This window comes from Borostomias antarcticus (genome assembly GCF_949987555.1).
Source record: "Borostomias antarcticus genome assembly, chromosome: 8".
NCBI lineage: Eukaryota > Metazoa > Chordata > Actinopteri > Stomiiformes > Stomiidae > Borostomias > Borostomias antarcticus.
In genome coordinates, this window is record NC_140241.1 from 11,389,066 (window position 1) to 11,415,613 (window position 26,548).

At 45.7% G+C, this 26,548-nt stretch overlaps 1 protein-coding gene across 1 annotated transcript; it reads left to right on the forward strand.

The window, feature by feature from the left end:
* Window positions 1–1,632: 1,632 nt before the first annotated feature.
* LOC311312751 (semaphorin-7A) lies at window positions 1,633–25,754 on the forward strand (the record flags this gene model as incomplete). The annotated part of the gene is made up of 14 exons (XM_084442747.1): window positions 1,633–1,711; window positions 3,785–3,924; window positions 5,320–5,382; window positions 6,690–6,785; window positions 6,952–7,057; window positions 8,113–8,220; window positions 8,635–8,774; window positions 11,083–11,261; window positions 11,623–11,731; window positions 18,475–18,676; window positions 21,934–22,049; window positions 22,347–22,519; window positions 22,618–22,673; window positions 25,408–25,754. 14 exons carry the CDS (start codon window positions 1,633–1,635, stop codon window positions 25,752–25,754), a joined length of 1,914 nt encoding a protein of 637 aa, XP_084298873.1.
* Between the last annotated feature and the right edge of the window lie 794 nt (window positions 25,755–26,548).

The window sequence follows — 26,548 nt, forward strand, 5'->3', positions numbered from 1 at the left end:
ATTGAAAGGAAACCACCCATAATCTAAGACCAATTCCACTTTGTAGTGGTAGAAGACCACCTCAAAGTGTCACTCAGAAACTTTCAGGACATTCTGAAGTGTCAATTCAAAATAAAGGCTCTCTAAAATCTCACATCAGCTGTTTTTCTTCAAATTCAGATTGGTACTGAAAGGAAACCACCCATAATCTGAGGACAATTCCACTTCAGAGTGGTAGCAGACCACCTCAGCGTGTCACTCAGAAAGTTTCAGGACATTTTGATGTGGCATTTCAAAATAAAGGCCCTCCAAAATGTCATATTTTTTGTTTTTCCTCAATTTCAGATTGGTATTGAAAGGAAACAGCCCATAATCTTATAACAATTACACTTCGGATTGGTAGAAGACCACCTCAGAGTTTCACTTTGAAATTTTCAGGACATTCTGATGTGGCATTTCAAAATAAAGGCCCTCTAAAATCTCATATCTTAAGTGTTTGATATTGAGCTTTTAAAGAAAGCATTTAAAGCTCAATGAGATAACTTTTTTATAGTTCAATATTCACCTTTACTTGCTATTAGTTTATGAATTGGCCTTACCAAGACCCCAACACTCATTTTCGTGACATGAGACTGCATGAGACCCTGTGAATTTACTATTTTAGAATTTCGGTGCACTGGCTAGTACACTGGCGGGAAATCTTGTGGTGGAAACAGAAGTGACACGTTTTGCAAGTCACAATATCAGGAAGACAACAAACATTTTGCCCCGCGAAACAAAATCTACATGCACATAAAAGAAAGAAAACCGGTACTTACCTGCATTGAAGCCATCCTTCCAGAAAGTAGCTACAATCTTCCAATCCAGTCTGCGCCACGCGCGTTTGTTATCATCAACCCCCCCCCCCCCCCCCCATCGTTACAGTGAGTGAGTGGGGGATTGTGGGAAGTGTGGTTCTTAAAACGCAGTGCCGATTTAATCACGACCAGAAGGGCTGCCAAAGTGCCAAGTTATCTCATGTAGTAAGTAAGTAAGTAAGTAAGTTTTATTTATATAGCGCCTTTCACAGCACGAATGCACAAAGCGCTTTACAATACAAATAACACATAAAAAGGAAGAAAGAGCGACATACAAAATGCAATACATACAAAATACAATACATACATGTAGCTTTAATGGCAGGGGATAAATAATAATGCAGTGCTATTAACACAGGTGGATTTTATAGATGGATGATTAGCAATCAGAGACTGATGGATCAGGAACGCCTGCGGGGTCAGAGACAAATAGAACAGAGAGCCAAAACCAACAGGGACATAACAAGGTAGACTAACAGTTTTATAAGACATTTTAGAAGACTTTTATTTTGAAAATGCAACATCAGAACGTCATTTCACTTTCTGAAACAAACCATAGTAGTTTTAGTTGACTCGACTGTAACCTAAATGAAAGCGACAGCGGCAACCTGGTGTATGCAGAAAAAAACTCTTTACCGCAATAACGCGAGTGGACGCGCAAAACGAAATAAAGGGCGGACCACTTGACTGTGATTTCCGACGGCTTGACCGCAGTAAAAAAGAAGGGGAAGAACATAGCCTATAGCCTAAAGTCTTTAATTATTTCGGTGACAGAGACAGCCAGTGTATCGCAATAATGAAGTACGTGCTCCTGACATCTCTTTTTTCGATGATTTTGGCCGGAAAGTCACCTCGGCTCAAATTCGTTGTGCAAGGTAGGCTACAGTATAGGTTATTGGTTAATTCTCACAGTTTAGATTGTGTTCATATTTTGGCTGGCTGTTTGGGCGTTGTCGTGTGTTTTGTGTGGTGCGGTATGTCCTTCTAATGTCAGATGTTTTAAGCTATTTGTCAAATGACGGAATGAGCGAGTACACGCGAAATGAAATGGATGCAGCCAATTATAGGCTATGTCAAGCTGTGTTGTGTGACATTCCACGAAGGGATAATAAATCATTTACATTTTATTAGAGAAAAGCTACCAAAAGCCTAATTTATAGTGCACTTTGCCTCATTCATTGCATGCCTCATTTGAAGCAAATGCGCAGTTATTTACGAGGATACGTGTCTTGCATGTTATATCAAGCCCAAAGGAATTGCCTGGACATCAGTACAACTGAAGTCTTAATCCTAATCGAGTTATTTGCTACAGTCTAGTTCAGTCCCGATTCAAGTAGCCTAGCCTATTGATCATCCTTAGGCTATTATAAACTGTGGTCCACTAAACTGTAAGGGATTTCAGCGAACACATTTAGTGGTTGGCTACATGCCACTTTGACGAGGACCTGTGCTGAATCAGAAAGCGGAGCTGTGTAGTCGCCATCGTTGGAGTTTTTGGTGTCTCCATTGTTGGTCGCTTAATCATCTGCGGGCGCCAATCAGCCAGGAGCGCGTTGCTTAGACATTCGCCCGTTAGTTGTCATGGCAACGCACTAACGTCGCTGTTTACCAATCAGGACGTTTAATTTTGTGACCTCAGAGGTGCCAGCAGAACTTCTTGGACCTGTAATTGTCAGCCTCCTCACGTGACGCGGAGCGGAGCGGATAGACCTCTACCTGCGCTGAGGGGTTTAAAGAGCGAGACCCTTTTTTTCCTCAAGGGCAAAGCACCAGAGAGATGCAGACGGCTCTACAGCCTACATGCTTTCATGATTAATTATTGTGGAAAAATTGCATTTTGGAGGTCGGCAGATTAGGCTATAGCCTAGCTCGCGCGGCAGAACTGCAGTGCAGAGGTGCACGAGGCGGCTGACGCGGCAGCAGTATTAAGCATCGACAAGACCATAAACATAGCCTACATGCACGCGCGTGTGTGGACAGACTCGCACACACACACACACACACACACACACACACACACACACACACACATACACACACACACACACACACACACACACACACACAAGTCGATGAATATGGAAATTGCACCCGCGTTCAAACCTCACAATGATGTAGCCTATTCAACTCACGTCCTTCCGACCCTCTGATATATTCACTAGCAGACTGGGCTGTATCAGGTTAAGACACTACCGTCTTTACAATTGCGCGGCGCCTTGGCATAGCCTAATATTCTGGAAGAGTACAACAGGCCTACGTGGTGACACATCCATTGTTATAAAATGCCCTACCCTAAAGGTCATGTCAGTAGACGGCCATCCCTTCTCAAACCGATACATATCATAACGGTGAAGCCAGATAATTTAGATCTGAGGGTTATTCAGTTGCTTATACGGGCACTTGAGCGGCTGGTGACCGAACGCTATTTCAGCACCATGGACAGCGTCTCCGCCCCGATGCCCCTTCCGGCGTCTACGCACGGCCACTTGAGGAGTCGGCGCTCGTGCTCTGCGCTCCGGAATATGTCTGCCGCTGAGACAGACGGCCATGACGTGTGCGCGTAAGAAGAGAATTGTAATTGTATCAATCAAATCAATTTGTTGCCCTATTTCTGAAAAAGCACGCGTCTTGGTAACAGTGACAGTAGCTGGTTCAAGTTAAGTTCAACTAGGCATCATCAGGCCATTGCCTGATTTAATCCAATGCCAATATTTAATCAATATTAAACCAAACTGACTGACTTAACGACAGTTTTAAGTTTATGATGGTTCAATCCTACATTTTTTAACTGATTAATCTTTATTGAAAACGATGTACAAAAAAACAAAAAAAACACATCTTGACTTGTGTCAAGCCACCCCAAACCCCCTCATCATCAATAATCTTGCTATTTATGTATTCATTCATGATATTTGCACTGGTCTAACTGGTTTTGGTACGACCCACAGAGCCCTCTAGATACCACTTCAGTAAACCGGAGAACTACATCACCCTCTACCACCAGGAGGGCAGCAACATTCTGTATGTGGGGGGCAGGGCCGTGGTCTACGTGCTGACGTTCTCCGACGGCGCGGTGCGCGACCGCCAGGTATGTAGCGGGTGGCGGTCCATGGGCACGGTCACGGCTCTTCTCTGTCCCGGTGAAACGAACTGCCCACTGACGTCAGGACAGTAGAGTCGCTGCCCATCTTTCGCTGCAGGCTCAAAACTCACCTCTTCAGGAAGTGCTACCAGGATCATCCCTCTTAAAGGACAATGTTCGTTTTTGACAACCTGGACCTTATTTACGACATATTATAAGACGTTTGACTCACCGAGATCACTTTGGTGTAGTTCGGAGGCATGTAGAAGAAATGTAAAATCCAGCGCGAGCCAGTATATCCATGTTATGGATATACTGCGTGCAGCATGCGCACAGCGTGCTGGAGCAACGATTGCGGGCTGTGCGAATGCGTGCTGGAGCAAGTGAGGAAGCTATTTCGTTTCGAAAGACGTTTCTAAAGATCATGGCATGTGAAAACCACAACAGGCCTATGCTCTATGTAAGCACAACTAGAGATTCATCAAGACAGATTGATGAAAACAACCGTTTCGCGGCAGAAAATAGATTTTTAGAAACTGCATTCTAAGTGCCCCGACCACCGCCATTACATGGATATACTGGCTCGCGCTGGATTTAAAATTTCTTCTACATGCCTCCGAACTACACCAAAGTGATCTCGGTGAGTCAAACGTCTTATAATATGTCGTAAATAAGGTCCAGGTTGTCAAAAACGAGCATTGTCCTTTAAGCACCTATTGTATTTATATTATTCTACTCTTGCACTTATGCTCTTAGACACTTGTTTGGAAAAGAGATGGACTTGAGTGAGTGAGTTCTGGCAAGTAGCAGTACACTGACTTTCAATTATTTTAAGTCACTTTGGATAAGAGCGTCTGCTTAATGACTGTAACATAATGTAATATAATGGTGACAGCACTTTGGAATCCAGACGCAGGGCCACAGCATGAATAAGAAGACTGCCCCCGCGTTGACCTAGTTCAGCACCAGGGAAGGAAGGGAGAGAGAGCAGGAGACCAGTCATGCATGCTTTTATGGACCAAAGCCTCTATCCAGCTGAAGGGAAAAGATAATAGACCTGGACGACAGTGTCAATATAGGCTGAAGGTGATACTGTGGCCTGGTCACATCACTGTCAATATTGACTAAGTAAACGTGTATGAAGCGCACAAATGCCTCCTGCAGTCCACGATGACAGGTCGCAGTCAACAATGACCTATTTAGGTCGAGCTTTGTCCTTAAAAGATGACATTTTATTGTTAGCTTATGATACAGACCCTGATGTGAGGAGTGAAGACCCTGTGTAATTTATCTTCAAACCTAAATTTGATGACCACCAACAGAAGCGTCATATCTATCATACAATGTATTGAAAACAATGTACTGTTTTGGGCCCCCAAAAAATACTGTTGTCTTTCACAGCTCCCTTTGTTGGCTGATCAGAATTCAAAGACAGCCTGCATCGCCAAGTCAGCCCCACCAAAGGTAGACTATCACCATGATAATCATCATCATCGTCATCATCATCATCATCATCATCATCATCAACAACAATCTCATGGACGGTAACTGCTTCATCGTCGTCACCATCCCCTCAGCCGGGTGAGTGAGTTACAGTATATTTACACCACACCTCAGTACAGTGCAGCTGAGGGCTTAGACCTTACAGTAACAGCATGGAAATATCAGCAGAGTGTCGGATGGGTCCTAAAAGGTTCTCCAGTAACGTCAGGACAATGTCCCCCACTGGCTGGAAACTCAGCTTTTCAAGAAGTACTACCCTGACCCTTCCTCCTAGCACCTATATTGTATTTGTACTTATGAAAACACACATTACAAATAAAAATGTACTGTATTTATATTTAGCTGTTCTACCACTTTGAGTTTAGTACTAGGTTAGGCTCTTAGATGCTTGTTTAGAAGATTCATTCATGAGTTCTGGTGAGTAGTAGCATATTTCACTACCACCATACCTACTGTACATTGAATGCACTTGTTGTAAGTTGCTTTGGATAAAAGCATCTGCCAAATGACTGTAATGTGATGTAATGGTTCTTCAGCTTTCCCTGTATGGGAACTCTCTGTAAAACCCTTTAAGAACCTTTCTTTTCTCCCTGGTAGAACCGTTTATTGGTGAATGGCTCTAGCTAGAACCTTTGATTAATGAAATAGTCCTACATGGAACCAAAAAGGGTTCTTCAGAGGGTTCCCCTACAAGGACAACCAAAGAACCTACGATGGTTCTCATTAGCATGACATCACCGGGGCGGCTGTAGCTCAGGAGGTAAAGCGGGTCGTCCAATGATCGTAGGGTCGGTTCTAATCTCGGCCCCTCCTGTCCAAGTACCGTTGGACAAGACACTGAACCCCAAATTGCTCCCAATGAGCAGGCTAGCATCTTTCATGGCAGATACTGCCATTCGTGTGAATGTGTGTGTGAATGGGTGAATGAGAGGCCATTGTAAAGCGCTTTGCATAAAAGTGCTATATAAGTGCAGTCCATTTACCATCACCAACAAAGTGTGAAATGTTGAGGAAGGTTGGGGACCGGGACACACAGGGCTGAGCTTGGTATTCATGCACACATTTGATCTGGACATTTCTCTGTGATAAAAGTCCACTTACGGTACCAGTGGTACTGCAGAGGTCAGTCACTGCTGTTTCTGCCAAATGGCAGAGGAGTGGATCATTTCCAATCTCATCCTTCTATATCTCCCTTGCCCCCCCCCCTCTCTCTCTCTCTCTCTGTCTTTCTCCCTAATCTTTCTTTCTCACCCCTATCTCTGCTACAGTTGGAGTGCGACAATTTCATCACAGTCATTCAGAGAGTTAACGACTCATTTGTGGTTTGCGGAACGAATGCTGGAACACCTAAATGCTGGCTGCTGGTGAGCCTCATCTTGTCCTCTCCGCCCTTCTGAAAGGTCACGCCTCGATCAGACTGATCGCCGACAGTATCGGCTCAAGTATTGCAAATCTCGACAGCTTCGACTGGCTATGATGTACACATCCTGGATGTGGCTGGAGTTGTGATCTCTTCATTACACACTGTAGGTCAACGAGACCGTGTTCATAGACGTCCCTAGCAACGGCCAGATGACGCCACCCTCTGACATCTCTCCACCCTACCCCTCTCAAAGGTCCATCAGCCTGTCTGTGGGTAAGAACCCCCCCCTCCGAACCCTCACTCCAGTTCCCTCACACCTTTCCTCTTCTCTCCACGTACTGTAGATCAGAAAGTATCAGACAGTATTTCGCTTCGGCCATGTTGCTCATACCTGTCAAGATCTTTGAGATCTGCTACCTTAACATAGTCTTGGGCGTTAGGGTTAACGGCTGATCAGTATAAAGCCTTTTATTTATTTATTTATTTATTTTTTACAAATAGCGATAAATATTCTAATAGAAGGGCATGTGGAAACATCTTGTCACGACGTCACTGTTATTTTCCATCAGCAGAACCTGGCAGAGTATATCAGGGTGCGGGGTGATGACCACTGAGCTAGTCATCTGCTAGAGTGGTGCGGCATCCTGATGATGATCAGTTAAAAGTAAACCATTAGTGTCATGGATCCAAACAGTCCTGCTTATCGCCATGGAGACAGGGCACTAAAGGGGAGGGGTTGTAAAATGGTTATAGGCTGACGTACATCGCAGCACTCAGCTTTGCTCTGTTCGTTTTTTTCCCCTCTCTGCGTTTCTCATCTCCATTTGTCTCCCTCTTCCCCCATCTCTCCTTCTCTCCTCTATTCTCTCCTTCTCTCCCCGTCTCTCCTTCTCTCTCCCTTAATCTCACCTCCTCTCTCCACCTGTCTCTGCTCTCTCCCTCCATCTCTCCTCCTCTCTCCCCATCTCCTCCCCCATACTCTCTCCCTCTCCATCTCTCCTCCTCTCTTCCCTATCTCTCCCTCTCTCCCCATCTCCTCCCCCATACTCTCTCCCTCTCCATCTCTCCTCCTCTCTTCCCTATCTCTCCCTCTCTCCCCATCTCCTCCCCCATACTCTCTCCCTCTCCATCTCTCCTCCTCTCTTCCCTATCTCTCCCTCTCTCCTCCCCCATACTCTCTCCCTCCATCTCTCCTCCTCTCTCCCCTATCTCTCCTCCTCTCTCCCCATCTCCTCCCCCATACTCTCTCTCTCCATCTCTCCTCCTCTCTTCCCCTCCTCACCTCTCTCACCTCCACCCTGTTTCTCTGACCTCCCCCTCTGTTATAGATGGGAGTCTCTACTCGGCCATATCAGCCGTGGGTCGCCATGCCGGCTCTCTCCGACGGACCTTCAGCTCCCAGAAGCTCCTGAAGGCGGAGAGCAAGTGGCTGCTGAGTGAGTGGGAGGGCAGCTGTGCAGGAGGGTGTTCCCTGCGGTTCAGCTCAGGGGGCTGTTTCCTGTGGGGGGGTGGGGGGGGGGGGGGGGAGAGACAGATAATGACTGCATCAGAGTGGGCGCTGTCAGGGCAAGGCGACTGGGAGGGACCAGCCGAGGACTCGGCTGTCACGTAGTTATGGTGCTATTGCACTTGGCTTCTGTTATATTTACACACCCCCTTGGGGTGTATTACGACTGTTCGTGAAGAATAACACTGCAGTAAATACACCCTCTGCTCTGACGACGGTATGGATTTAAGAGAGGAGTCTCTTTATTCTGAAGACGGGATGGATTTAAGAGAGGAGTCTCTCTATTGTGAAAACAGGATGGATTTAAGAGAGGAGTCTCTCTATTCTGTCCTTTCTGCCGCAGATCCCCAGTTTGCAGGAGCTGCCCTGATCCCGGCCTCCCAGAAGCACCAGGAGGAGATTTACATCTTTTTCAGCGAGATCAACAAGACGGCCAACGTGGACGAGGAGCCCTACCGGGCCCGCATCGGCCGGGTCTGCACGGTAACCACGCCCCTTTAACCAACCACGGGGCTGCGCGGTAACCACGCCCCTTCAACCAACCAATCAGATTCAGATCCAAGTCACAAACCAACCCAAATACTGCCGGTCAGGGATCAGTTTTCATTAGCCTTTATTTAACCAGGTCTGGACCCAATGAGATTAAAATCTATTTTTCAATAGCGACCTGGCCGAGAACGGTGGTAGTGCAAAAAGATGGGCCAATATGGTGCCATACAGTAAAAGTGCAGGGAAGACAAACAATCCCATTTCAATTAAAATGACAGCTGCTGCGCAGCTCTGGGTCGGGGCCGGGAGTTTAGAGGAAGAGGAAGGAGACAAATGACAAATACATGAGGCTCTCTGCTCGGACCCTAATTATTTAAAACTTAAATAAATAAAAAAAATCTTTAAAAACGTGTCTGAAATCCAAATAGTACAATTCCTGAGTATACATTAGCATGTTTATTCTGCATCACCCACCAAGTGAGAAGCTGGCAGTTTGAACTAAAAAATAAAAAGTATAACTGTCACAGCTAGATATGAACATATGAGTAAGCCTACATGCTGTGATGGGAATGAGTTGTGGGACTCTGGACTGAGCATGGATTCACTGATTTGACTGAATTGATGGATTGAACACAGGTGGGACTGATTGAGATGTAAGCAGACAAAAGACTGGTCAGATGAAGAGATGCAAACAAGATGAAGAAACAGTAACAGCTACAAAATAAAAATATGGTTGAAAAAATTATATGTCACACAGCACAATGCCTTTTATTGTGCATCCCCCTGGGCTTGAACTCTTGTTGGGCTACCTGCCATGTGAGAACTATGACAGAAACATCACAATCACAAGGGTTGCAAATGTCACAGGTGTATGTAACTTGGAGGTTTCAGCAGTTTCCACAAATTGTTTGTTAAAGGCACCACAAGGGCCAAAAACTAAAACCAAAGACTAAACAATAAACGAGGTACACACTCAACAAGTGGAGAAAAAAAGACAAAGCTTACAAACTTACAGACTCACAAGTTGGGACAAACACCAGGGACAACGCACAGCTACAGCAAATAATGAACAGACAAAGAACAAAAGGAGAGCTACATGTAGGCTATATATACACAGACTAACAAGACGGATGGAAACCAATCAAACAATCAGTGCACAGGTGTCTTCTCAATCAGTAGTCTGGGGCCTATCTCTCGCAGTTGTTTCGCCGGTCTAGAGGGGAAGCGCCTAGGATGACCATCGCATAATCATCCGGTCTGGACCGGAAAAAGAACAGTTGTTGTATCTATAATTTCGGAGGCTAAGACGCTGCAGTGACTTCAAATGTGTGATATTATGTATCCGGCACACTTCTTCCATGAGTTCTTGAAATATTTCTTCAGGTATGTCCATGTTTTCTTCCATTGATGTAAATAAAGCAAGCGGAAGTAGGAGGTGGGCTCTACAGGTTCGAGCAGGAAGAAGGGGCGGGCTTAAGGCAGTGAAGTAAATAGACACCAGGCTCTTCTCCCTGAGGAGAGACTGGTGACGCGAGGCTACTCATTCAAAGCTAATTTAGCCAGTTGTGGTCCTAGTATCCGCTATTGGGGTGGGGTTGCCAAGAACAATATCTCTGATTGGTGGAGACATTGCTGTTGCACTATAGTGCATTTTTTCCTGTATGAACAGCAGTAGTTTGAGGGGACAAAATGAGGACAGACTTCGAAATACTGTCAGAAATAGAGTTTCTATAAAATTCTGAAAGATTTCACACTACATCTACCATGTCATGAAAATTTTGTCATTTTTTTCATGAACATTGGAGATTTATTGAGCTAGTATTTGCAGTAGCTGCATACAGTATGGTTTACGGTAAAGCATTTTGATGCACCCTGGACACTGATATTTCAAAACTCTGTGAAAATAATTTGTGGAGGACAGTCTGAGGATCTAGTGTAGCAATTGGGGTGTCAATTTACAAAAAAAAATGGGGGAGGAGTAGGTTTTGCAAGAAGAAGATGATTCAGAAAAATATTGGGAAATATCAGAGGGATCGGCAGCTGAGCCGCCCGGCCCCTAACAATTACAACCAGTATCAATAAGAGTCTGTTTGTATAGATGTCACCATGCCTTTAAATTCATTCAGAGGGACTAGATCCCGGAGTGTAAGTTAATTTTGCAGGCTAGTCCATGCAGACGGGGCAGAAAACATAAAGGCCTTCTCTCCCAACTCAGTCCGTAGTCTAGGAACAGTCATAAGCATGGCGTCCTGAGACCGTTCTGGCCAGTTACATCGTGACTCGCGTGTCTTCGCTTTCCCAGGTGGACGAGGGTGGCATCAAGAACCTGCTGGCGGACTCCTGGACCACCTTCCAGAAGGCGCGGGTCATGTGTGGGGCGGGAAACACCCCCCAGCAGTACAACAACATCAGGCAGGCCGTGGTGCTGACGGCCCACGACAAGCGCACCGGGGTCATGTACGGGCTGTTTGCCAACGCCTGGTGAGTCCAGCTCTCTCTGACTCCACCGTCTCCAGGTCAGATAAACTTTGTGACTCCCTTCTGAACTGCTAACGCGTCGCGTTCGAGTGACATCACCACCTACAGTAGGGTGACATCATCCTCTCACCCTGGAGACCATTGCTGTGTGAGCCGAGGTAGCAACCGAGTAAGGAGATACAGTTCTAGGAGGGTTGCTTTGTAGATGTAGGTTGAAGTACTTGCCTCCAACATGAGTGCTCAATCAAGACACAAATGGCTTTGCAGAGTTATCCATTTTTGGGCTTAAAAATAACATATTTTGAATATATTTTTTTTGTTTAATTAAAATATAATTATAATATTCTGTTTTGTGTTTGTTCAGGGGCACGACAGTAATTTGTGCTTACTCCATCGAGGACATTGACCAAGCCTTCTCCAACTCTAAACTAAAGGGCTACAACAGCCCTCTGATTGGCCATCGCCCCGGCATGGTAAGGCTTTCACCAATAGGAACAAGATTACCCAGACATCTGCAGTGCCTGTCAAAATCAGGAAATTGCTCAAAGTTGCTCAGATGAGTGATAATGGCCGGGTTTCCCAAAAGCTTCTTAGCGCTAAGAACCCTTCTTAAGCACCCTTCTTAAGTCTCCCGTAAGAAGCAAACGCGTTTCCCAGATTTCTTCTTAGCCTAACACGATCTTTCGTTAAGCAGGTTTTGTAAGAAGGGTCTGGGGCGTTCTTAACACCTTCTTAGCGACCAAACACTCGCAGATCCAGCCGCGTCAGGCAAAAGGAGATATTAACAATGCGCAGTGTTCGTCTTATTGTGTTTTCCCCTTTTTTCTTCCTTTCACGCACCCTTTAGTGTTTAAAATTGTGGAAAAAATCTCTCCTATGTAATATGGTTACATGTGTTTTAAAAGTTTACGCTTTAGGCTACGGATATCCCTCTAATCAGAATGGATTCCTTTTATAACTAGAAAATTGCATTTCCTGCAGAAAATGCGTGTGAATGCTGAGCAGCTGAATGGAATAGCAAAAGCATTGCTGAAAATGCATGAATGTGAAAAATCTGAAATGTCAAATGCATCACACCTGAAAATCCTGGAAGCTGAAAAGCCTGGAAGCTGAAAAACCTTGAAGCTTAGCTGAACTGTGAAACTGGCAGAATTGGAAACTGAAGTGCATTACATAAAGAAGCTAAGAACTTAAATACATTGCTACAAAAGCTGGAAGGTAAACTGTTACACTGAAATGATGGAATGTATAGCTAAAAAGATTGGCATAAAAAGATTGACATATGAAACTGGGAGAGTTGGAATCTGAACTGCATTGCCTAAAGAAGCTAAAAACTTAAATACATTGCTACAAAAGCTGGAAGATAAACTGTAATACTGTCAAAGCTGAAACGTCGAATAAATTATGGAATGTATTGCTAAAAAGCTTGTAGGCTGGAAAACCTGGAAGCTTAGCTGAAATGTGAAACTTGAAGAATTGGAACTGCATTACCTAAAGAAGCTAAGAACTTAAATACTTTTAAACTTTTCAACCCGAGTAGTTTAAGCCTTGAACTGAGCCTTTAGCTTGAAAGATGAGCAATAGTTATACTGTCAAAGCTGAAAGATGGAATAAATGATGGAATGTATAGCTTAAAAGCTTGGAAGCCGGTCGGGGACAGTACACTGACCTCTAGGCAATCTCTATGCACCAGACGGTGAAGACCGTGTGTCTCTAGCCCACATGGGCTGAGTTCTGTGGTCAGAGCCGGTCGTGAATAGTGTAGGCCGCGCCGGGCCACCCACCTGCCTTCACCAGTGGAGACCATGTGTCTCTAGCCACCTCAGAGGCTGTGTTGTGAGGTCCGTGGTGTGGATAGTGGCATGGTGGCGAGACTCCGCCCCCTCCAGTCAGAGCAGGTCGGGGGCAGTGCACTGACATCCGGGCAATCTCCATGCACCCACCAGTGAAGACCGTGTGTCTGTAGCTCACTCAGGGGCTGAGATGTGGGGACTGTGGTGTGGTGACGAGACTCCGCCCACTCGGGTCACAGCCGGTCGAGGACAGTGTAGGCCGTGCCGGGCTACCCACCTGCCTTCACCAGTGAAGACCGTGTGTCTCTAGCCCACTCACGGGTCTGAGTTGTGGGGTCCGTGGTGTGGATTGTGGCGTGGTGGTGAGACTCCGCCCCCTTGGATCAGAGCTGGTAGTGAACAGTGTAGGCCGCGCTTGTGATGGATTTTAACTGATCTAGTCAAAAAGGATTTACCAAGATTCGCTCAAACAGGTTAAGTCTGGTTTATTGAGAAAACATACGAGCGCAAGGACTTCCGGACAACGCACATGAGTGGTTGATCCAAAGAAGTGCCGCCTCCTGATCTTGCGCCGCCTGATATTCAAGCAAAACACAGGTACGGCGCTTCCAGGATGTGATTGGCTAACCCATTGTACGTCATATTAAATGGCAGGCGTCATCAACAGTGGTCGAGAATACAGACAAGTGACATGAGAAAAGGCGGTAGAATCTTGAAGAGACAAAGGGACAAAGGATGGTTATTCTGGGTCTAGTTGTGTTGACCTCCTGGAGGGCATCCTGTCATGAATTAGGTTAGCACAGCTATGTGAAAGGTTGAGGGAGGTGGTGAATTACAAAAGGAGATGTTGAAAACTATAATTTCTATGACACGCTGGGCTACCCACCTGCGGTCACCAGTGAAGACCGTGTCTCTAGCTGCCTCAGAGGCTGTGTTGTGAGGTCTGTGGCGTGTTAGTGGCGTGATGGCGAGACTCCGCTCCCTTGGGTCAGAGCTGGTCTTGGACAGTGTACGCCGCTCTGGGCCTCCCACCTGCCCCCACGGGCGATGACCCTGTGTCCTTAGCCCACTCAGGGTCGGAGTTGTGGGGTGCGTGGCGTGGTGGTAAGACTCCGCCCCCTTGGGTCAGAGCCGGTGGTGAACAGTGTAGGCCGCGCCGGGCTACCCACCTGCCTTCACCAGTGAAGACGGTGTGTCTCTAGCCGCCTCAGAGGCTGTGTTGTGAGGTCTGTGGCGTGGTGGTGAGACTCCGCCCCCTTGGGTCTGAGCTGGTAGTGAACAGTGTAGGCCACGCCGGGCTACCCACCTGCTTTGACCAGTGAAGACCGTGTGTCTATAGCTGCCTCAGAGGCTGTGTTGTGAGGTCCATGGCGTGGTAGTGGCGTGATGGCGAGACTCCGCCTCCTTGGGTCAGAGCCGGTCTCTGGGCCTCCCACCTGCCCCGATCAGCGATGACCCTGTGTCCTTAGCCCACTCAGGGTCTGAGTTGTCGGGTGCGTGGCATGGATAGTGGCGTGGTGGCGAGACTCAGAGCCGGTCGGGGGCAGATCAGTGACCTCCGCGCCATCCCCATGCACCCCCCGGCGAAGACCGCGTGTCTCTAGCCCACTCAGGGGCTGAGCTGTACTGTAGCTGTGGAGGTGTTAGTATGGAAGTTCAGATGAGAAGCAGTAGCTGTGGAGGTGTTGTTGTTGACAAAAGGACACATGCTCACGTTACAACAACTGCTAGTACTACACACAAAAATAGATTAGACCAATCATCATGACTCATGCAGTTTTAATAAGTTCAATAGCTAACAAAGTACAAAAGCTATAAATATGAGTTTACAACCTGAATAATATTGTCATTCTGAATATTTATTTGAATAGAAGGAAGGTAGGAAGGAAGTTAGGAAGGAAGGAAGGAAGGAAGGGAGGAAGGAAATTGAAAATGCGGGGATTTTCTGAAGTTGCGGGAACTTGCGAATATTGCGAGAATATGCGAAAAATGCAAGAACCTGTCCTGTATTTTCGTGCACACCACACTCTAATGCATATAGCCTACACTACGTCTTCACATGCTTGGAATGATACGAGAAATAACAAAACCATAGCCTATGCGAGAGCGCCTAGACCAGGTACGGTATAGACCGGCGTCATGATTGAAGGCAGCCTTAAAAGGCAGCCTTGGAACTTATAAACAACCCCCGATGTCTGGTCTCTGTGGTCGTCCAGGTCATTTGCTATTTCTAAGTTTATCAGACCAAACATTTTGCCCATGTCTATGATCTAATGTTTACTGATTTGATCTTTATATAATCGATGCAGCTGTGCTTTAGCCTACTCTTATTGGCTATTTATTTCCTTCATTCATGATGAGAATAGCAGAGGACTTTGAACTTGATGCATTAAACATAAATTGGTGCAATTCACTAGAATGCAGGAAATGAGATGTCTGACACTCATAATCTCATGGGGGAGCTTGATTTGTGTTCCGTGAGCATGGGACTGCTGGCAAGGTGTCCCTTATTTTTCCCAATTGAAGGTGGCAACCCTACAAACGAGGCAAAAAACATTAAAACTTGAAGCAGAAAAATGCGGGAAGTATGAAATCAAGCGAGCCCCGCATATTCCACGTTTTCCACGAGTTCAGTGATTATCGCGGTGAAAATGCGCTCTTTCTAAAATAATGTGACCCTTGCATAATCTGCGCCTTTTGCCTGATTATGCAATGAATTATGCGATCGCATAATCACGTTTTTCTGGAGGGACTGAAAAGGGTGCCTGTACAGAGAGCCTGAGTGTGTCCCCAAATTCAAATCCCAACTGACACTGTGAGCATCCTCTCATTCACTTCAATGGAAAGGCATGCTGGCTTCAGACAGCTCTCTCTCAAAAAGTATAAAGGTCACAGCCTAAATATTAACACCGTAGGAATCCTGAGAAAATGCTGAACATTTTAGGCTATGACATGTCCGTGTAGCTTAACAACTGTAGGCATGGCAACGAGTTAGAAAAAGGGTAAAAATGCAAAATGAGCAGCTCAAAAGTTAGTGTGGGCCCATACGTTTCAATGGAGAGCGCAGTTGCCGAACAAATCGTCATACAGCGAAAACTATAAGTCACACGGCTTAGATACTTACATTCTATGAATCCGCACAGTTGTGTGAACGTTTTAATGTATAATATGTGTATGAGCTGTTAAAACTGTAGGTGCGACAGCAGTTTACAAAATGTATAGATGTTTCAAAAAACGAGCTGCTACACTCTAAAAACTGAACATTCCACACATCCACTTCAATGTTAAAAAAGGTCCAAAACAAACTTAAATTACATAAAAACTATAAGGAATTAAAAAAAATATGATGACATCCTGAAGACAGCTAAAGGTCCTGAACATTTTAAAGGAGATTTCTAGCACAAAAAATGAAGGAGGAGATAGGTTTCAAAGCTGAAGAGGATTTCAAGGTCTGCCCATAGACTTCCATTGTAAATTATTTTTGAAAAAAGCTGAATATTTTAAAAAGTATGAAAGTTATTAAAAAGCTGAAAGATATCCCATAAAGACCTTAAAGGACAATGCTCGTTTTTGACAACCTGGACCTTATTTACGACATATTATAAGACGTTTGACTCACCGAGATCACTTTGGTGTAGTTCGGAGGCATGTAGAAGAAATTTAAAATCCAGCGCCAGCCAGTATATCCATGTAATGGCGGTGGTCGGGGCACTTAGAATGCAGTTTCTAAAAATCTATTTTCTGCCGCGAAACGGTTGTTTTCATCAATCTGTCTCGATGAATCGCTAGTTGTGCTTACATAGAGCATAGGCCTGTTGTGTTGTTTTTCACATGCCTCTGTAATATGATCTTTAGAAACGTCTTTAGACACGAAATAGCTTCCTCACTTGCTCCAGCACACATGCGCACAGCGTGCTGGAGCAACGATTGCGCGCTGTGCGAATGCGTGCTCGAGCAAGTGAGGAAGCTATTTCGTTTCGAAAGACGTTTCTAAAGATCATGGCATGTGAAAACCACAACAGGCATGCTCTATGTAAGCACAACTAGCGATTCATCAAGACAGATTGATGAAAACAACCGTTTTGCAGCAGAAAATAGATTTTTATTTTTTATACATTTTGATAGTTGAATGGTTTCTGTAGCTCAAAGTATGAAGGAGTTGAAGGCGGAAGAATGTTTCAAAACTCCCCCATTGACTTCCATAAAAAAAAAAATTTGAAAAGACTGAATATTTTAAAAACTATAAAAAGTATAAAAATGGTTTAAGTGGCTCAAAGTATGAAGGAGCTACAGAGAGCCAAAAAACGTACGGAAGAAGTAAGAAAAAACTATAAAGAACTGGATAACAATAGTGTGAATGCTCTAAAGCATTCACACTAATAAGAATGACTTGGAATTATATAGGCCCTTTCACAGAACCCAACGTCGCTTAAATTGTAATTTTGATGCTGCTCTGTAGTTTTTCTTGCTATTTGATGAAGGCCTACTGCCTCCTACTTTACCACTTGTTGTAGGCTCTCTATATAAAGCAATTTGAGCTGCAGTCCATGTCTGAAATAAATAAAGTTTCACATTGTCCCGTGCAACAGTAAGCTGTTGATATTTGGTGGGCACGGCTTCAACTCCTGCTCTCCTTGCATATCTATTTTCCCAATTATGTTTGTTGGGGTCACGGCATCATGTAATGTTACATTTCATTTTATGTTCTCATTTACTTATTTTTCTGATTTTTATCAGGGTTATTGGACATTATTTGCGTCAGTTGATGATTTCAGACATTCTGCTGCGTGCATGATGGCACTTTTGTGGGGGAACCACAGTAGGCCTGTATGTGACTGGTGTTTCATACTTGTAATGGGCAATGCGAGCAAGGCTATTTAATTTTGTTTAGCACATTACATACAAATTAATGGTACATAACATTATCCTTCATAGCAGAACAGCAGGGAAATGGGAGATTCAGTTCGCAATTAGTATTATAATCGCGTTCGGTCACCTTGTTTCCCTGCGTGTTCATTTGTAGCCTTATTTTATTGATGGGGGTGAGTAGGACGCCACTTGTTACATCAAAACCTCATTTGGGAGCATGTAATTATGTGGAACAATCAATTAGCTTGGAATCGATTGATTTGTTTTCTGCACCAAGGTGGTGGACAGCTCCGGTTAAGGTGCTTCTCAACAGCCTTCTTTAGCGCTGTGTTAAGAAGGCCACTAAGAATGCGTCTGGGAAACACTCTTTTCTTAAGGCTCCGTCTTAGCTGGCCACTACTTTGGAGCCCAAGAACGTTCTTATTTGGGAAACGCGGCCAATGTGCCTTTGTCAGAGGAAACCGCAGTTTGTGACGTGACTCTGTGGGGGGGGGGGGGGGGGTTACTGAGTCTTGCTTCTTTTTCTTCCCTCATTGCATCACTTCCTCTCCTAGTGTGTCTTCAAGAACTCGACTGCCGCCCACAACCCGAAGAACCTGGGGGTGGTCCAGGACCACCCGGAGATTGAAGACGTGATCCGACCAGTAGGGGGCGCCCCGCTGGACTTGCCCATCGATGACCACATCACACACATCGTCACTGACATGGTGCTGGCTGTCAACGATGAGCATTACAGCGTGCTGTACCTGGGAACAGGTATGCGTGTGTGCGTTTGTGTGTATGTGTGAGTGTAGTAGTGAGTCTGTGTGCGTGTGTGGGGTAGTGTGTGTGTGTGTGTGTGTTTCTGTGTGTGTGTGTGTATGTGTGAGCAGTGGCGTGCACAGACATTTTGAGGGGCAGGTGCTCAGTGGAAAATGAGGGCACCTTGTGCGGGGGGGGGTTTACAGATAATTTGTATTTTGATTGTCGCGCGAGTTGTTGACGGGGGTGGGGGGGGGGGGGGACTAGGTTAGTGGTTGGCTTCACATGCTGTACCAACAACAAATTCTACCGACAGTGGTCGTGTGGTGGTCATCATTACGTTAAATCCATTAATTGATTATAACTAGCTAATTTAGGCTCAGTTGTTTGGCGCTGTATGAGACTTACTTCACAACAGAGACAAATCAATGCAAGTTATAGTTCGGCAACTGAGGCTTAGGGGGCAAACAATAGGCTACACTCGTATGGTTTATATGTTACCTGGCTGGTTAGCTGTCATCACTCGGGCACTCTGGATGGGGAAAGGGCAGGGGAGGAGACGTGTGTGCAGTGCTGCTGCAGCGCGCCTCCGTTTGTGTCCGCTTTTGGGGAGGGGCACGGGTGTGCCGCGGGCACGTGTGTGTGTGCGCGGGGGGGGGAGGGGTGCTGGCAAAATTACAACGCATTTTGGGGCATTATTATTACACGCTTTTGATCGAGAATTGATCAATGTCACCATGGGCCACATACAGTAGGCTTACACTGTAAAAAAAAATCAAATAAATCAAATAAAAAGTTAACTTTCAAAAGGGCACTTGCCTTGTCCAGAGGGAAAAGGGCAGGTGCTCTAGCACCACCTCGTGTCTATCTGTGCACGTCCCTGTGTGTGAGTGAGTGTAGTAGTGAGTGTATGTGTGAGTGTGTGTGTGAGTGTGGTAGTGAGTGTTTGTGTGAGTGTGTGTGGTAGTGAGTGTGTGTGTTGGTACAGTATGTGTGTCTGTGGTAGTGAGTGTGGTAGTGGGTGTGGTAGTGAGACTGTGTGTGTGTGTGTGTGTGTGTGTGTGTGTGTGTGTGTGTGTGTGTGCGTGTGTGTGTGTGTGTGTGCGCACGTGTGTGGCTGAATGACTATTTTGTTTGTCTAGACTACTTGGTGCTACCATGATAGCGATGAAAGAAAGATGTTCCTTTGCCATGGCCCAGCATTCAAGGTTCAACACATATGCACATAAAAGTTGGTACTGTATGTATTTTTTTATTTATTTAACCTTTATATAACCAGGAGGTCCTAAGCATCTCTTTTTCAAAGGATACGCAACGGGCAGTCTTCAGTGCTCTCTGATGGATGTACCAGCTGTAGAAAATGACTTGATGGATCTGTGAACAGCCTTGGGTCTCAGGTGTGGCCTGATAAGGAAGTAGAGCAGTTAGTCTTCTGTGTGTGGAGTAATAGCCTAATCCTAATAGCTTAATATAGTAATAGAGGAACCAGGACATGCTGTAGGACAGGACTACCTCTCCGCATACCTCTCTGGGATTGGTTGACAAGAATGAAACAAGGCTACTATTTTTAAACATGGAGCCCAAATTCAGTCAGAGTGGTCTCTGGTGAGGGCGTGAAAGATGTCAATCCCCAACCACTTCCAGGGAGTACAACTTAATGACAATTCAACAATCGTCTTGTTCTTTTTGTTGTGAGCCATTATTCATTTTGTTTTGTTGCCTTGGGGTATGTTCTGGTGTTGGGGATGTTTTCACTCGCGTGTGTTCCTTCGTCTGTCCGTTCGTTCATTTGTTCTTTAGCAGGATTACACAAAAACTAGAGTGATTTTCAGGAAACTCGGAGGAGGGGTGTAGCATAGGAGGGGTATAGCATGGGCCAACTTAGAACCCAGTACATTTGGGAGCATATCCGAATCACTGGGTGGATACACAAATTCAAACAAAATGTGGTTTCACTTCCCTTTACTTCAACTAACAGCTTTCCAGTTACGCCACTGAAAAGCTGTTAGACTTACCATACTGCCCGGTGGCTAATCACCTCACTCTTCAGTATTGCTTCCTCCTGCAACTGGCCCATACTGGTATCACACATGACCGCCTGTCATAAACTGTTACGGCTCGCATGCCCTCGCCTCCACAACCGCCTCCCTCTCTCCCCTCTGGGCCCGCTGCGCGCTCGGGGCGTCCTACGCGCTCTACCGCACGTCGCATCGGCCCGGGCATACAACGCTCTGGCTCTCCGGAGTTTCCCCCCACTGCCGGGCGTTCCCCGTCTCCGGCCAGCTCCGCGGACTCGGCAGTCTCCTCCCTCTCCGGTGACGAAGAGTCGGATCCCGACATGCCCAGCACATCGGCCCGTGCGCAAAGACAAGAACGGCGCGCTCGTCTCCGACGATGACGCGGGCGCGGCTCTACTCACCGGTTTCCATTTATCATCACCACACCTGTCCCTCGTTCTGCAATCACCTTCACCTCTACAAGAACCTGGTCTACACTCCACTCATCGCCAGATCTTACCATAAACGTATGTGGTAAAGTATAGCCTATAGCCTACAATTTCCTTACCTGTGTTTTGTAGTGTTTTTTTTCGTTCCCCGTTTGTGATTACAACCACTCACCCTACCTCTCCCCCTCGTCTCTCCAGTTCCTGCCTGACCCACGCCTGTACGATTACCCCGCTCCTGCCTGACCATCGCCTGTACGACAACCCCGCTCCTGCCTGACCATCGCCTGTACGACAACCCCGCTCCTGCCTGACCATCGCCTGTACGACAACCCCGCTCCTGCCTGACCATCGCCTGTACGACTACCACGCTCCTGCCTGACCAACGGCTGTACGACTACCACGTCCCCCTTTGTGATCTTATTAAATCGCCCCTCCGGGCATTACCGTTCCTTGCCTCCTCCTTTCCTGTTGCGCCTGGGTCCCAAACCAAACCCTTACATAAACACCACTACCAATTACGCCACTGAAAAGCTTCCTCTTCGATGGTGCAAGTGGGCGATATTTATACTGAGGAGTGAGTTTAACCATTGCAACTCTGCATTTATGGGCAGAGGCCTGTGCTCTCTGAGCACCTTTGTAGTTTAGTTCTGTTACATTCAGACCCCACAGGGACCTTTCTTTAATCACCCTCTTCCTCCCTCCCTCCCTCTCACTCTTCCTCTATCCCTCTCTCTCTCCGTCTCTCTCTCACTCTATCCCTTTCTCTCTCTCTCTCTCTTTCTCTCTCTCTCTCTTCCCCCCCCTGCCCCCCTCTCTCTGTCCACAGAGCAGGGAAAGGTTCTCAAGGTTCTGCACACCATTGAGGAGGCCTTCATCATATCTCAGTACTCGCTGTTCCACAACGAGGGTCCTGTTCTGAACATGGCCATCGACTCCCAGAAGGTACAGACAGACAGACAGACAGTCAGACAGACAGATAGACAGACAGACAGACAGACCGGCAATAGCAGCCTCCCTGTCATATACTGTACTGTACATACTCCATACACTTGTTATTATGCTCTAGGAGTTGTAAGTCATTATAAAATAATCCATGTTCAAAGGGGATTTCAATCTGCTCAATAAAAACATGACGCTCAGCATTGCCTGTGGTCATACGAATGACTTTCACAGTTGTGTAATCCGATTCTCTAACAGTTTCACATCGTGATATATCTACATCGCTTCCCCCTCTTGCAGGGTCACTTATACGTTGGCACGGCGATGGAAGTCCAGCGACTGCCATTGGCTGACTGCGGTCGGTATGGAGACACCTGTCGGGACTGCGTCCTGTCTCGTGACCCGTCGTGCGCCTGGGACGCGCCCAGGAGGAAGTGCATTGCCATCCCCGCCGGATACAACATCACGACTGGGTCTGAGACGCCTCCCACTGGAACTTTTACCTGCTAATTATGTATATTAATGATGATCATTTATTCATATATTCTCTTGTATCTTCTCCCCCCATCAGGACACTTATTCAGTACCTGGACCAATCAAATGCCTCCGTTTGTGGTGACGCTGCAGGTATGTGACCCTCTCTCTCCTGTCTGGTCTCTCTCTCTCCTGTCTGGTCTCTCTCTATCCAGTGTGGGGACTTTTCTCTATAGCCAATGGTCTAAAGGTGATATATAATTGAGCTTGACCTCAATAACAAAGGACAGGTTTAGCATCACATTGGTCCAAATCTCTGTAGCTCAGTCTGGTTCTAACTTCAACTACCCCTAAAGATAGAATAGAATAGCTTCATTTTAAGGCGGTGCAGCTGCCTCTATAAGTGGCATGTGTCTGTGTGTGTGTGTTCTGTGTGTGTTTGTGTACTGTATGTATGTGTCTATTTGTAGCATGAGAATTAGACCAATTGACCTTATTCACACAGTGGCCATTTCTCTCTTACGTCACGCTCAGAGTGGGAGAATGCGGAAGTATCCATAGTCTAATAGTACAAGTTCATTATAAAAATAACACTTCAAGATTCAAAATAGTCAGAAATAACTTCCAGAATACACTACTGGATTTACAAACTCATAATTACCGGACTCTGATTGTTTTTCACCGCGGTAGTTTTCACGTTATGAAATACATGGACGGGAATGAGCTGATGACTAATGCGCTGACTATCCTGACTATTTCGAATCTTGAAGTGTTATTTTTATAACAAACTTGTACTATATGGTCTATGGATACTTCCGCATTCTCCCAACCTGAGCGTGACGTAAGAGTGAAATCGCCCTCGTGTGAATAAGGTCAATCAGGAGTCACCATTGCACTAGAGGGCAGGCATCAGGAAAGCATGGCCAGCTTCAGACAGCTCTATCTCAAGAAGTATAAACGTCACAGCTTAGATATTTACACTGTAGGAATCCTGGGAACCAGTTGGACATTTCATAATATAATATGTCATTGTAACTTAAAAACATTAGGAATGGCTACGTTAGAAAATGGGTATGAAATTGAGCGCCATTCGTTTCAATGGTGAGAATGGTTGTCAAACAAATGGTCATAACTCAAAATCTATAAATCACACCAGCCGAATAGTGCGAATGTTTCGATATATAGGTCTAATATGAGTTTGTGCTGTTAAAACGGTAGGAGTGCTGTCATGAACATGTCTGAACATGAGACACGCATTTCAGCCTCTTCTCACGCCAAGAACCCCCTTTAACAGGGAAAGGGATAAATCTCACCCCAAGCTTTTGGTCAAACTTGGCAGCCCTGATTTCAATGATGAATATACCTGTCACTGCTCCTATAGTTTTTAAGCTACACTGACTGAAATGTCCATCTGGTTCCCAGGATTCATATGGTGTAAATATCTAAGCTGTGACATTTATTATTTTGTGACAAATACTTGAGATAGAGCTGTCTGAAGCCGGCTATGCTTTCCTCATAATATAAAATGAATGGTGGTATTTGGGACAGGAAAACCACGCTCCCCAGTGGAATGTTTAGAACAGTCTAGCAGTTGATCATTTCAAATGCATACATGTTTTCTGTTTCATTTAAATGTTGACTGCTTTTGATTCCCAGAGAAAATCAGTGAGGATTCACTTGCTCATACATCTTCAGTGAGTGAACAACTCATAACGTTCAGGCTGTAGGTAACCAAAGCACTGCCCTACTATTGAAATTGACAACTTATTAATGAAAACAAGTATATCTTAGTGAACTGACAGAATGCTTTCCCTCATTGGGAGATAGGCAGCCTAGGGGAGAAGAGTGAAGTAGAACTAGGATCCATGTGTGTTGGGGAGGAGGTTGGGTGCTTGGATTGCTCAACACTAGACTATGTGAAGTGTGTCCGTTCATAGCATGAGTCACCAACACCGCTGCACACAGCAGAGGGCAGTAGAGATTGCTCATAAACCTGCACCGCTTAGCCTACTTCACCACCTGGGTGTGATTTTTACCAAAAGGGAAGTTGGCAAAGGTGTGGCATTCGGCATGATGCTATTTAGGGCTGTCTTGTTTTGATATAGTGTTGGTATCTCCATAAAAAATGTTCCTTCTCCAGCACTCCTTAACTTCAGTAGTGCAACTGGCATGCGTGCCATTTTATGGTGACCAACTCTATTCAGGGAGCTGATATTTTATACTGAAGAGTGGCATGAAAGTAGCCTGACACTCAGACTTAGTAATTCTCATTTTGTTTCATTTCATTATCCAGTCTGAATAGGCTCCCATTGCAGATGTTTGCCTCTATGGGCATTGCTGAAGGAGTCCTCAGCGAGTAGTTCATCCCCTAATGGCCTGGCTTCACTGGGTCTGTTAGCATCTGCGTCAACATCAACTATCAGACGCTAAGGAAATTAATTCATTGCGATTAATGACTGCGGCTCCTGCAGCCGTTGCGTCGCGTTCGCCGCCGCCCGACATTAGAGAATCGCAGAGGTTCATTTCTTGTTTGTTGATAGATGCTGACAGTTGACGCCGACGGACGCAGCAGAGCCAAGTGGTCACCAATCACGTTGCACAGTTTCATTCTAAGGAATTCCAACTATGCGATCTCTCTGGACGAGAGCCTTTCCAGACCCTGAATCGCATTTTGACAATTCAAAAATTCAGATCTGGAGCCAGGCTAGCATGAAAGATCTTGACAATTACAGTAAAAAACTACACTCAAGCATAATACATCTGTTATTACTTAGTTTTCATCTGAAGAGCAGGGGTTGATTTTTGATTTTGTTCAAACTCTCTGTAACTTGCTTGAATGACCACCATCCAAAATGCCAACCACTCTCTGCTCTCTGACCCCCAACAGCGCTGAAGCTGCGCAAGACATCGCCCAAAGTAGTGGCGGTGGACTCCAAGAGCACCATCTTCCTCCCCTGCCCCGTGCAATCATTCCACGCCGTCTACCGCTGGGAGAAAGACAACGTCATGAGGCACTACCCCTGTCTGATCTCCGGGTACTCCTGCGTGTTGGGGCCCGCCTCCCACGTCCCCCTCACAGAGGGCGTCTTCCGCTGCATGGCCACGGAGAACGGCTTCAAGGTGGAGATAATTTCCTACAGGCTGGTGTACAACGGCGGGCCCCTGGCCGCCTCCCTGGCCTCCACCCTAGGGCCCTCCCTGCTGCTGGCCGCTACCACCCTCTGGCTCCTGTAACTACACCTGAAACCAACGTTAATAGTCCCCTCATCCCCGTGGGCTCCCTCTGACCAGAAGGCCGGGGGTCCCCATGCGCTAGGTCAGGTTCGCAGAGCATTGAGACGCAGGATAACGCAGAATTCTGTTACCCACGGGAACATTTTAGATTCAGAGACAACCCATGGAGTCCTCCTGTTGAATGCCTGTGAATACAGTAGATACCTATTTCTCTACGATATGCCATATTTTCAATAACTGTATAACAACATGTAACAAACTCCAAAATGAATAACATGCTCACTTAATACATCAAAACATTTTACTTATGGCTAGAACAACTAGAAAATGGTGTCTTACTTTTTATCTAAATCCATACCAAGTGCTTTGCGAACCTTGACTCTGCCAACTCTTAGGCTGGGTAAAATATTCTACCAGGCAAATTCTCTTAACAGTTTTGACATTTATTTTGGAACTTGACAGCGCAACTTTGTGAATATTTTAAGCTTGAATACTGACGTCAACAACATCCATTTGAAACATATTAAATAATCCATTCAAGTATTTAAAAAATGTCTTGTAGAGGTATTAATATATTCCAAGCCTTAACGTCTGGGACATAACCCAAAGCACAATTTGCAGTGGAAGCAAAAAACGACAGAATCTGGAGGACTTGGCCTTGCAAGATTGGTGGAGCAAAGTCCTACTTAGTTGTTGGGGGAAACAATACGATTTTTAACAGGAAGTGGGACTTATGGGCTCATCCTCAAACATCACTGTGTATCAGCAATTCCTCCTCAGACAAATCAGTTTTT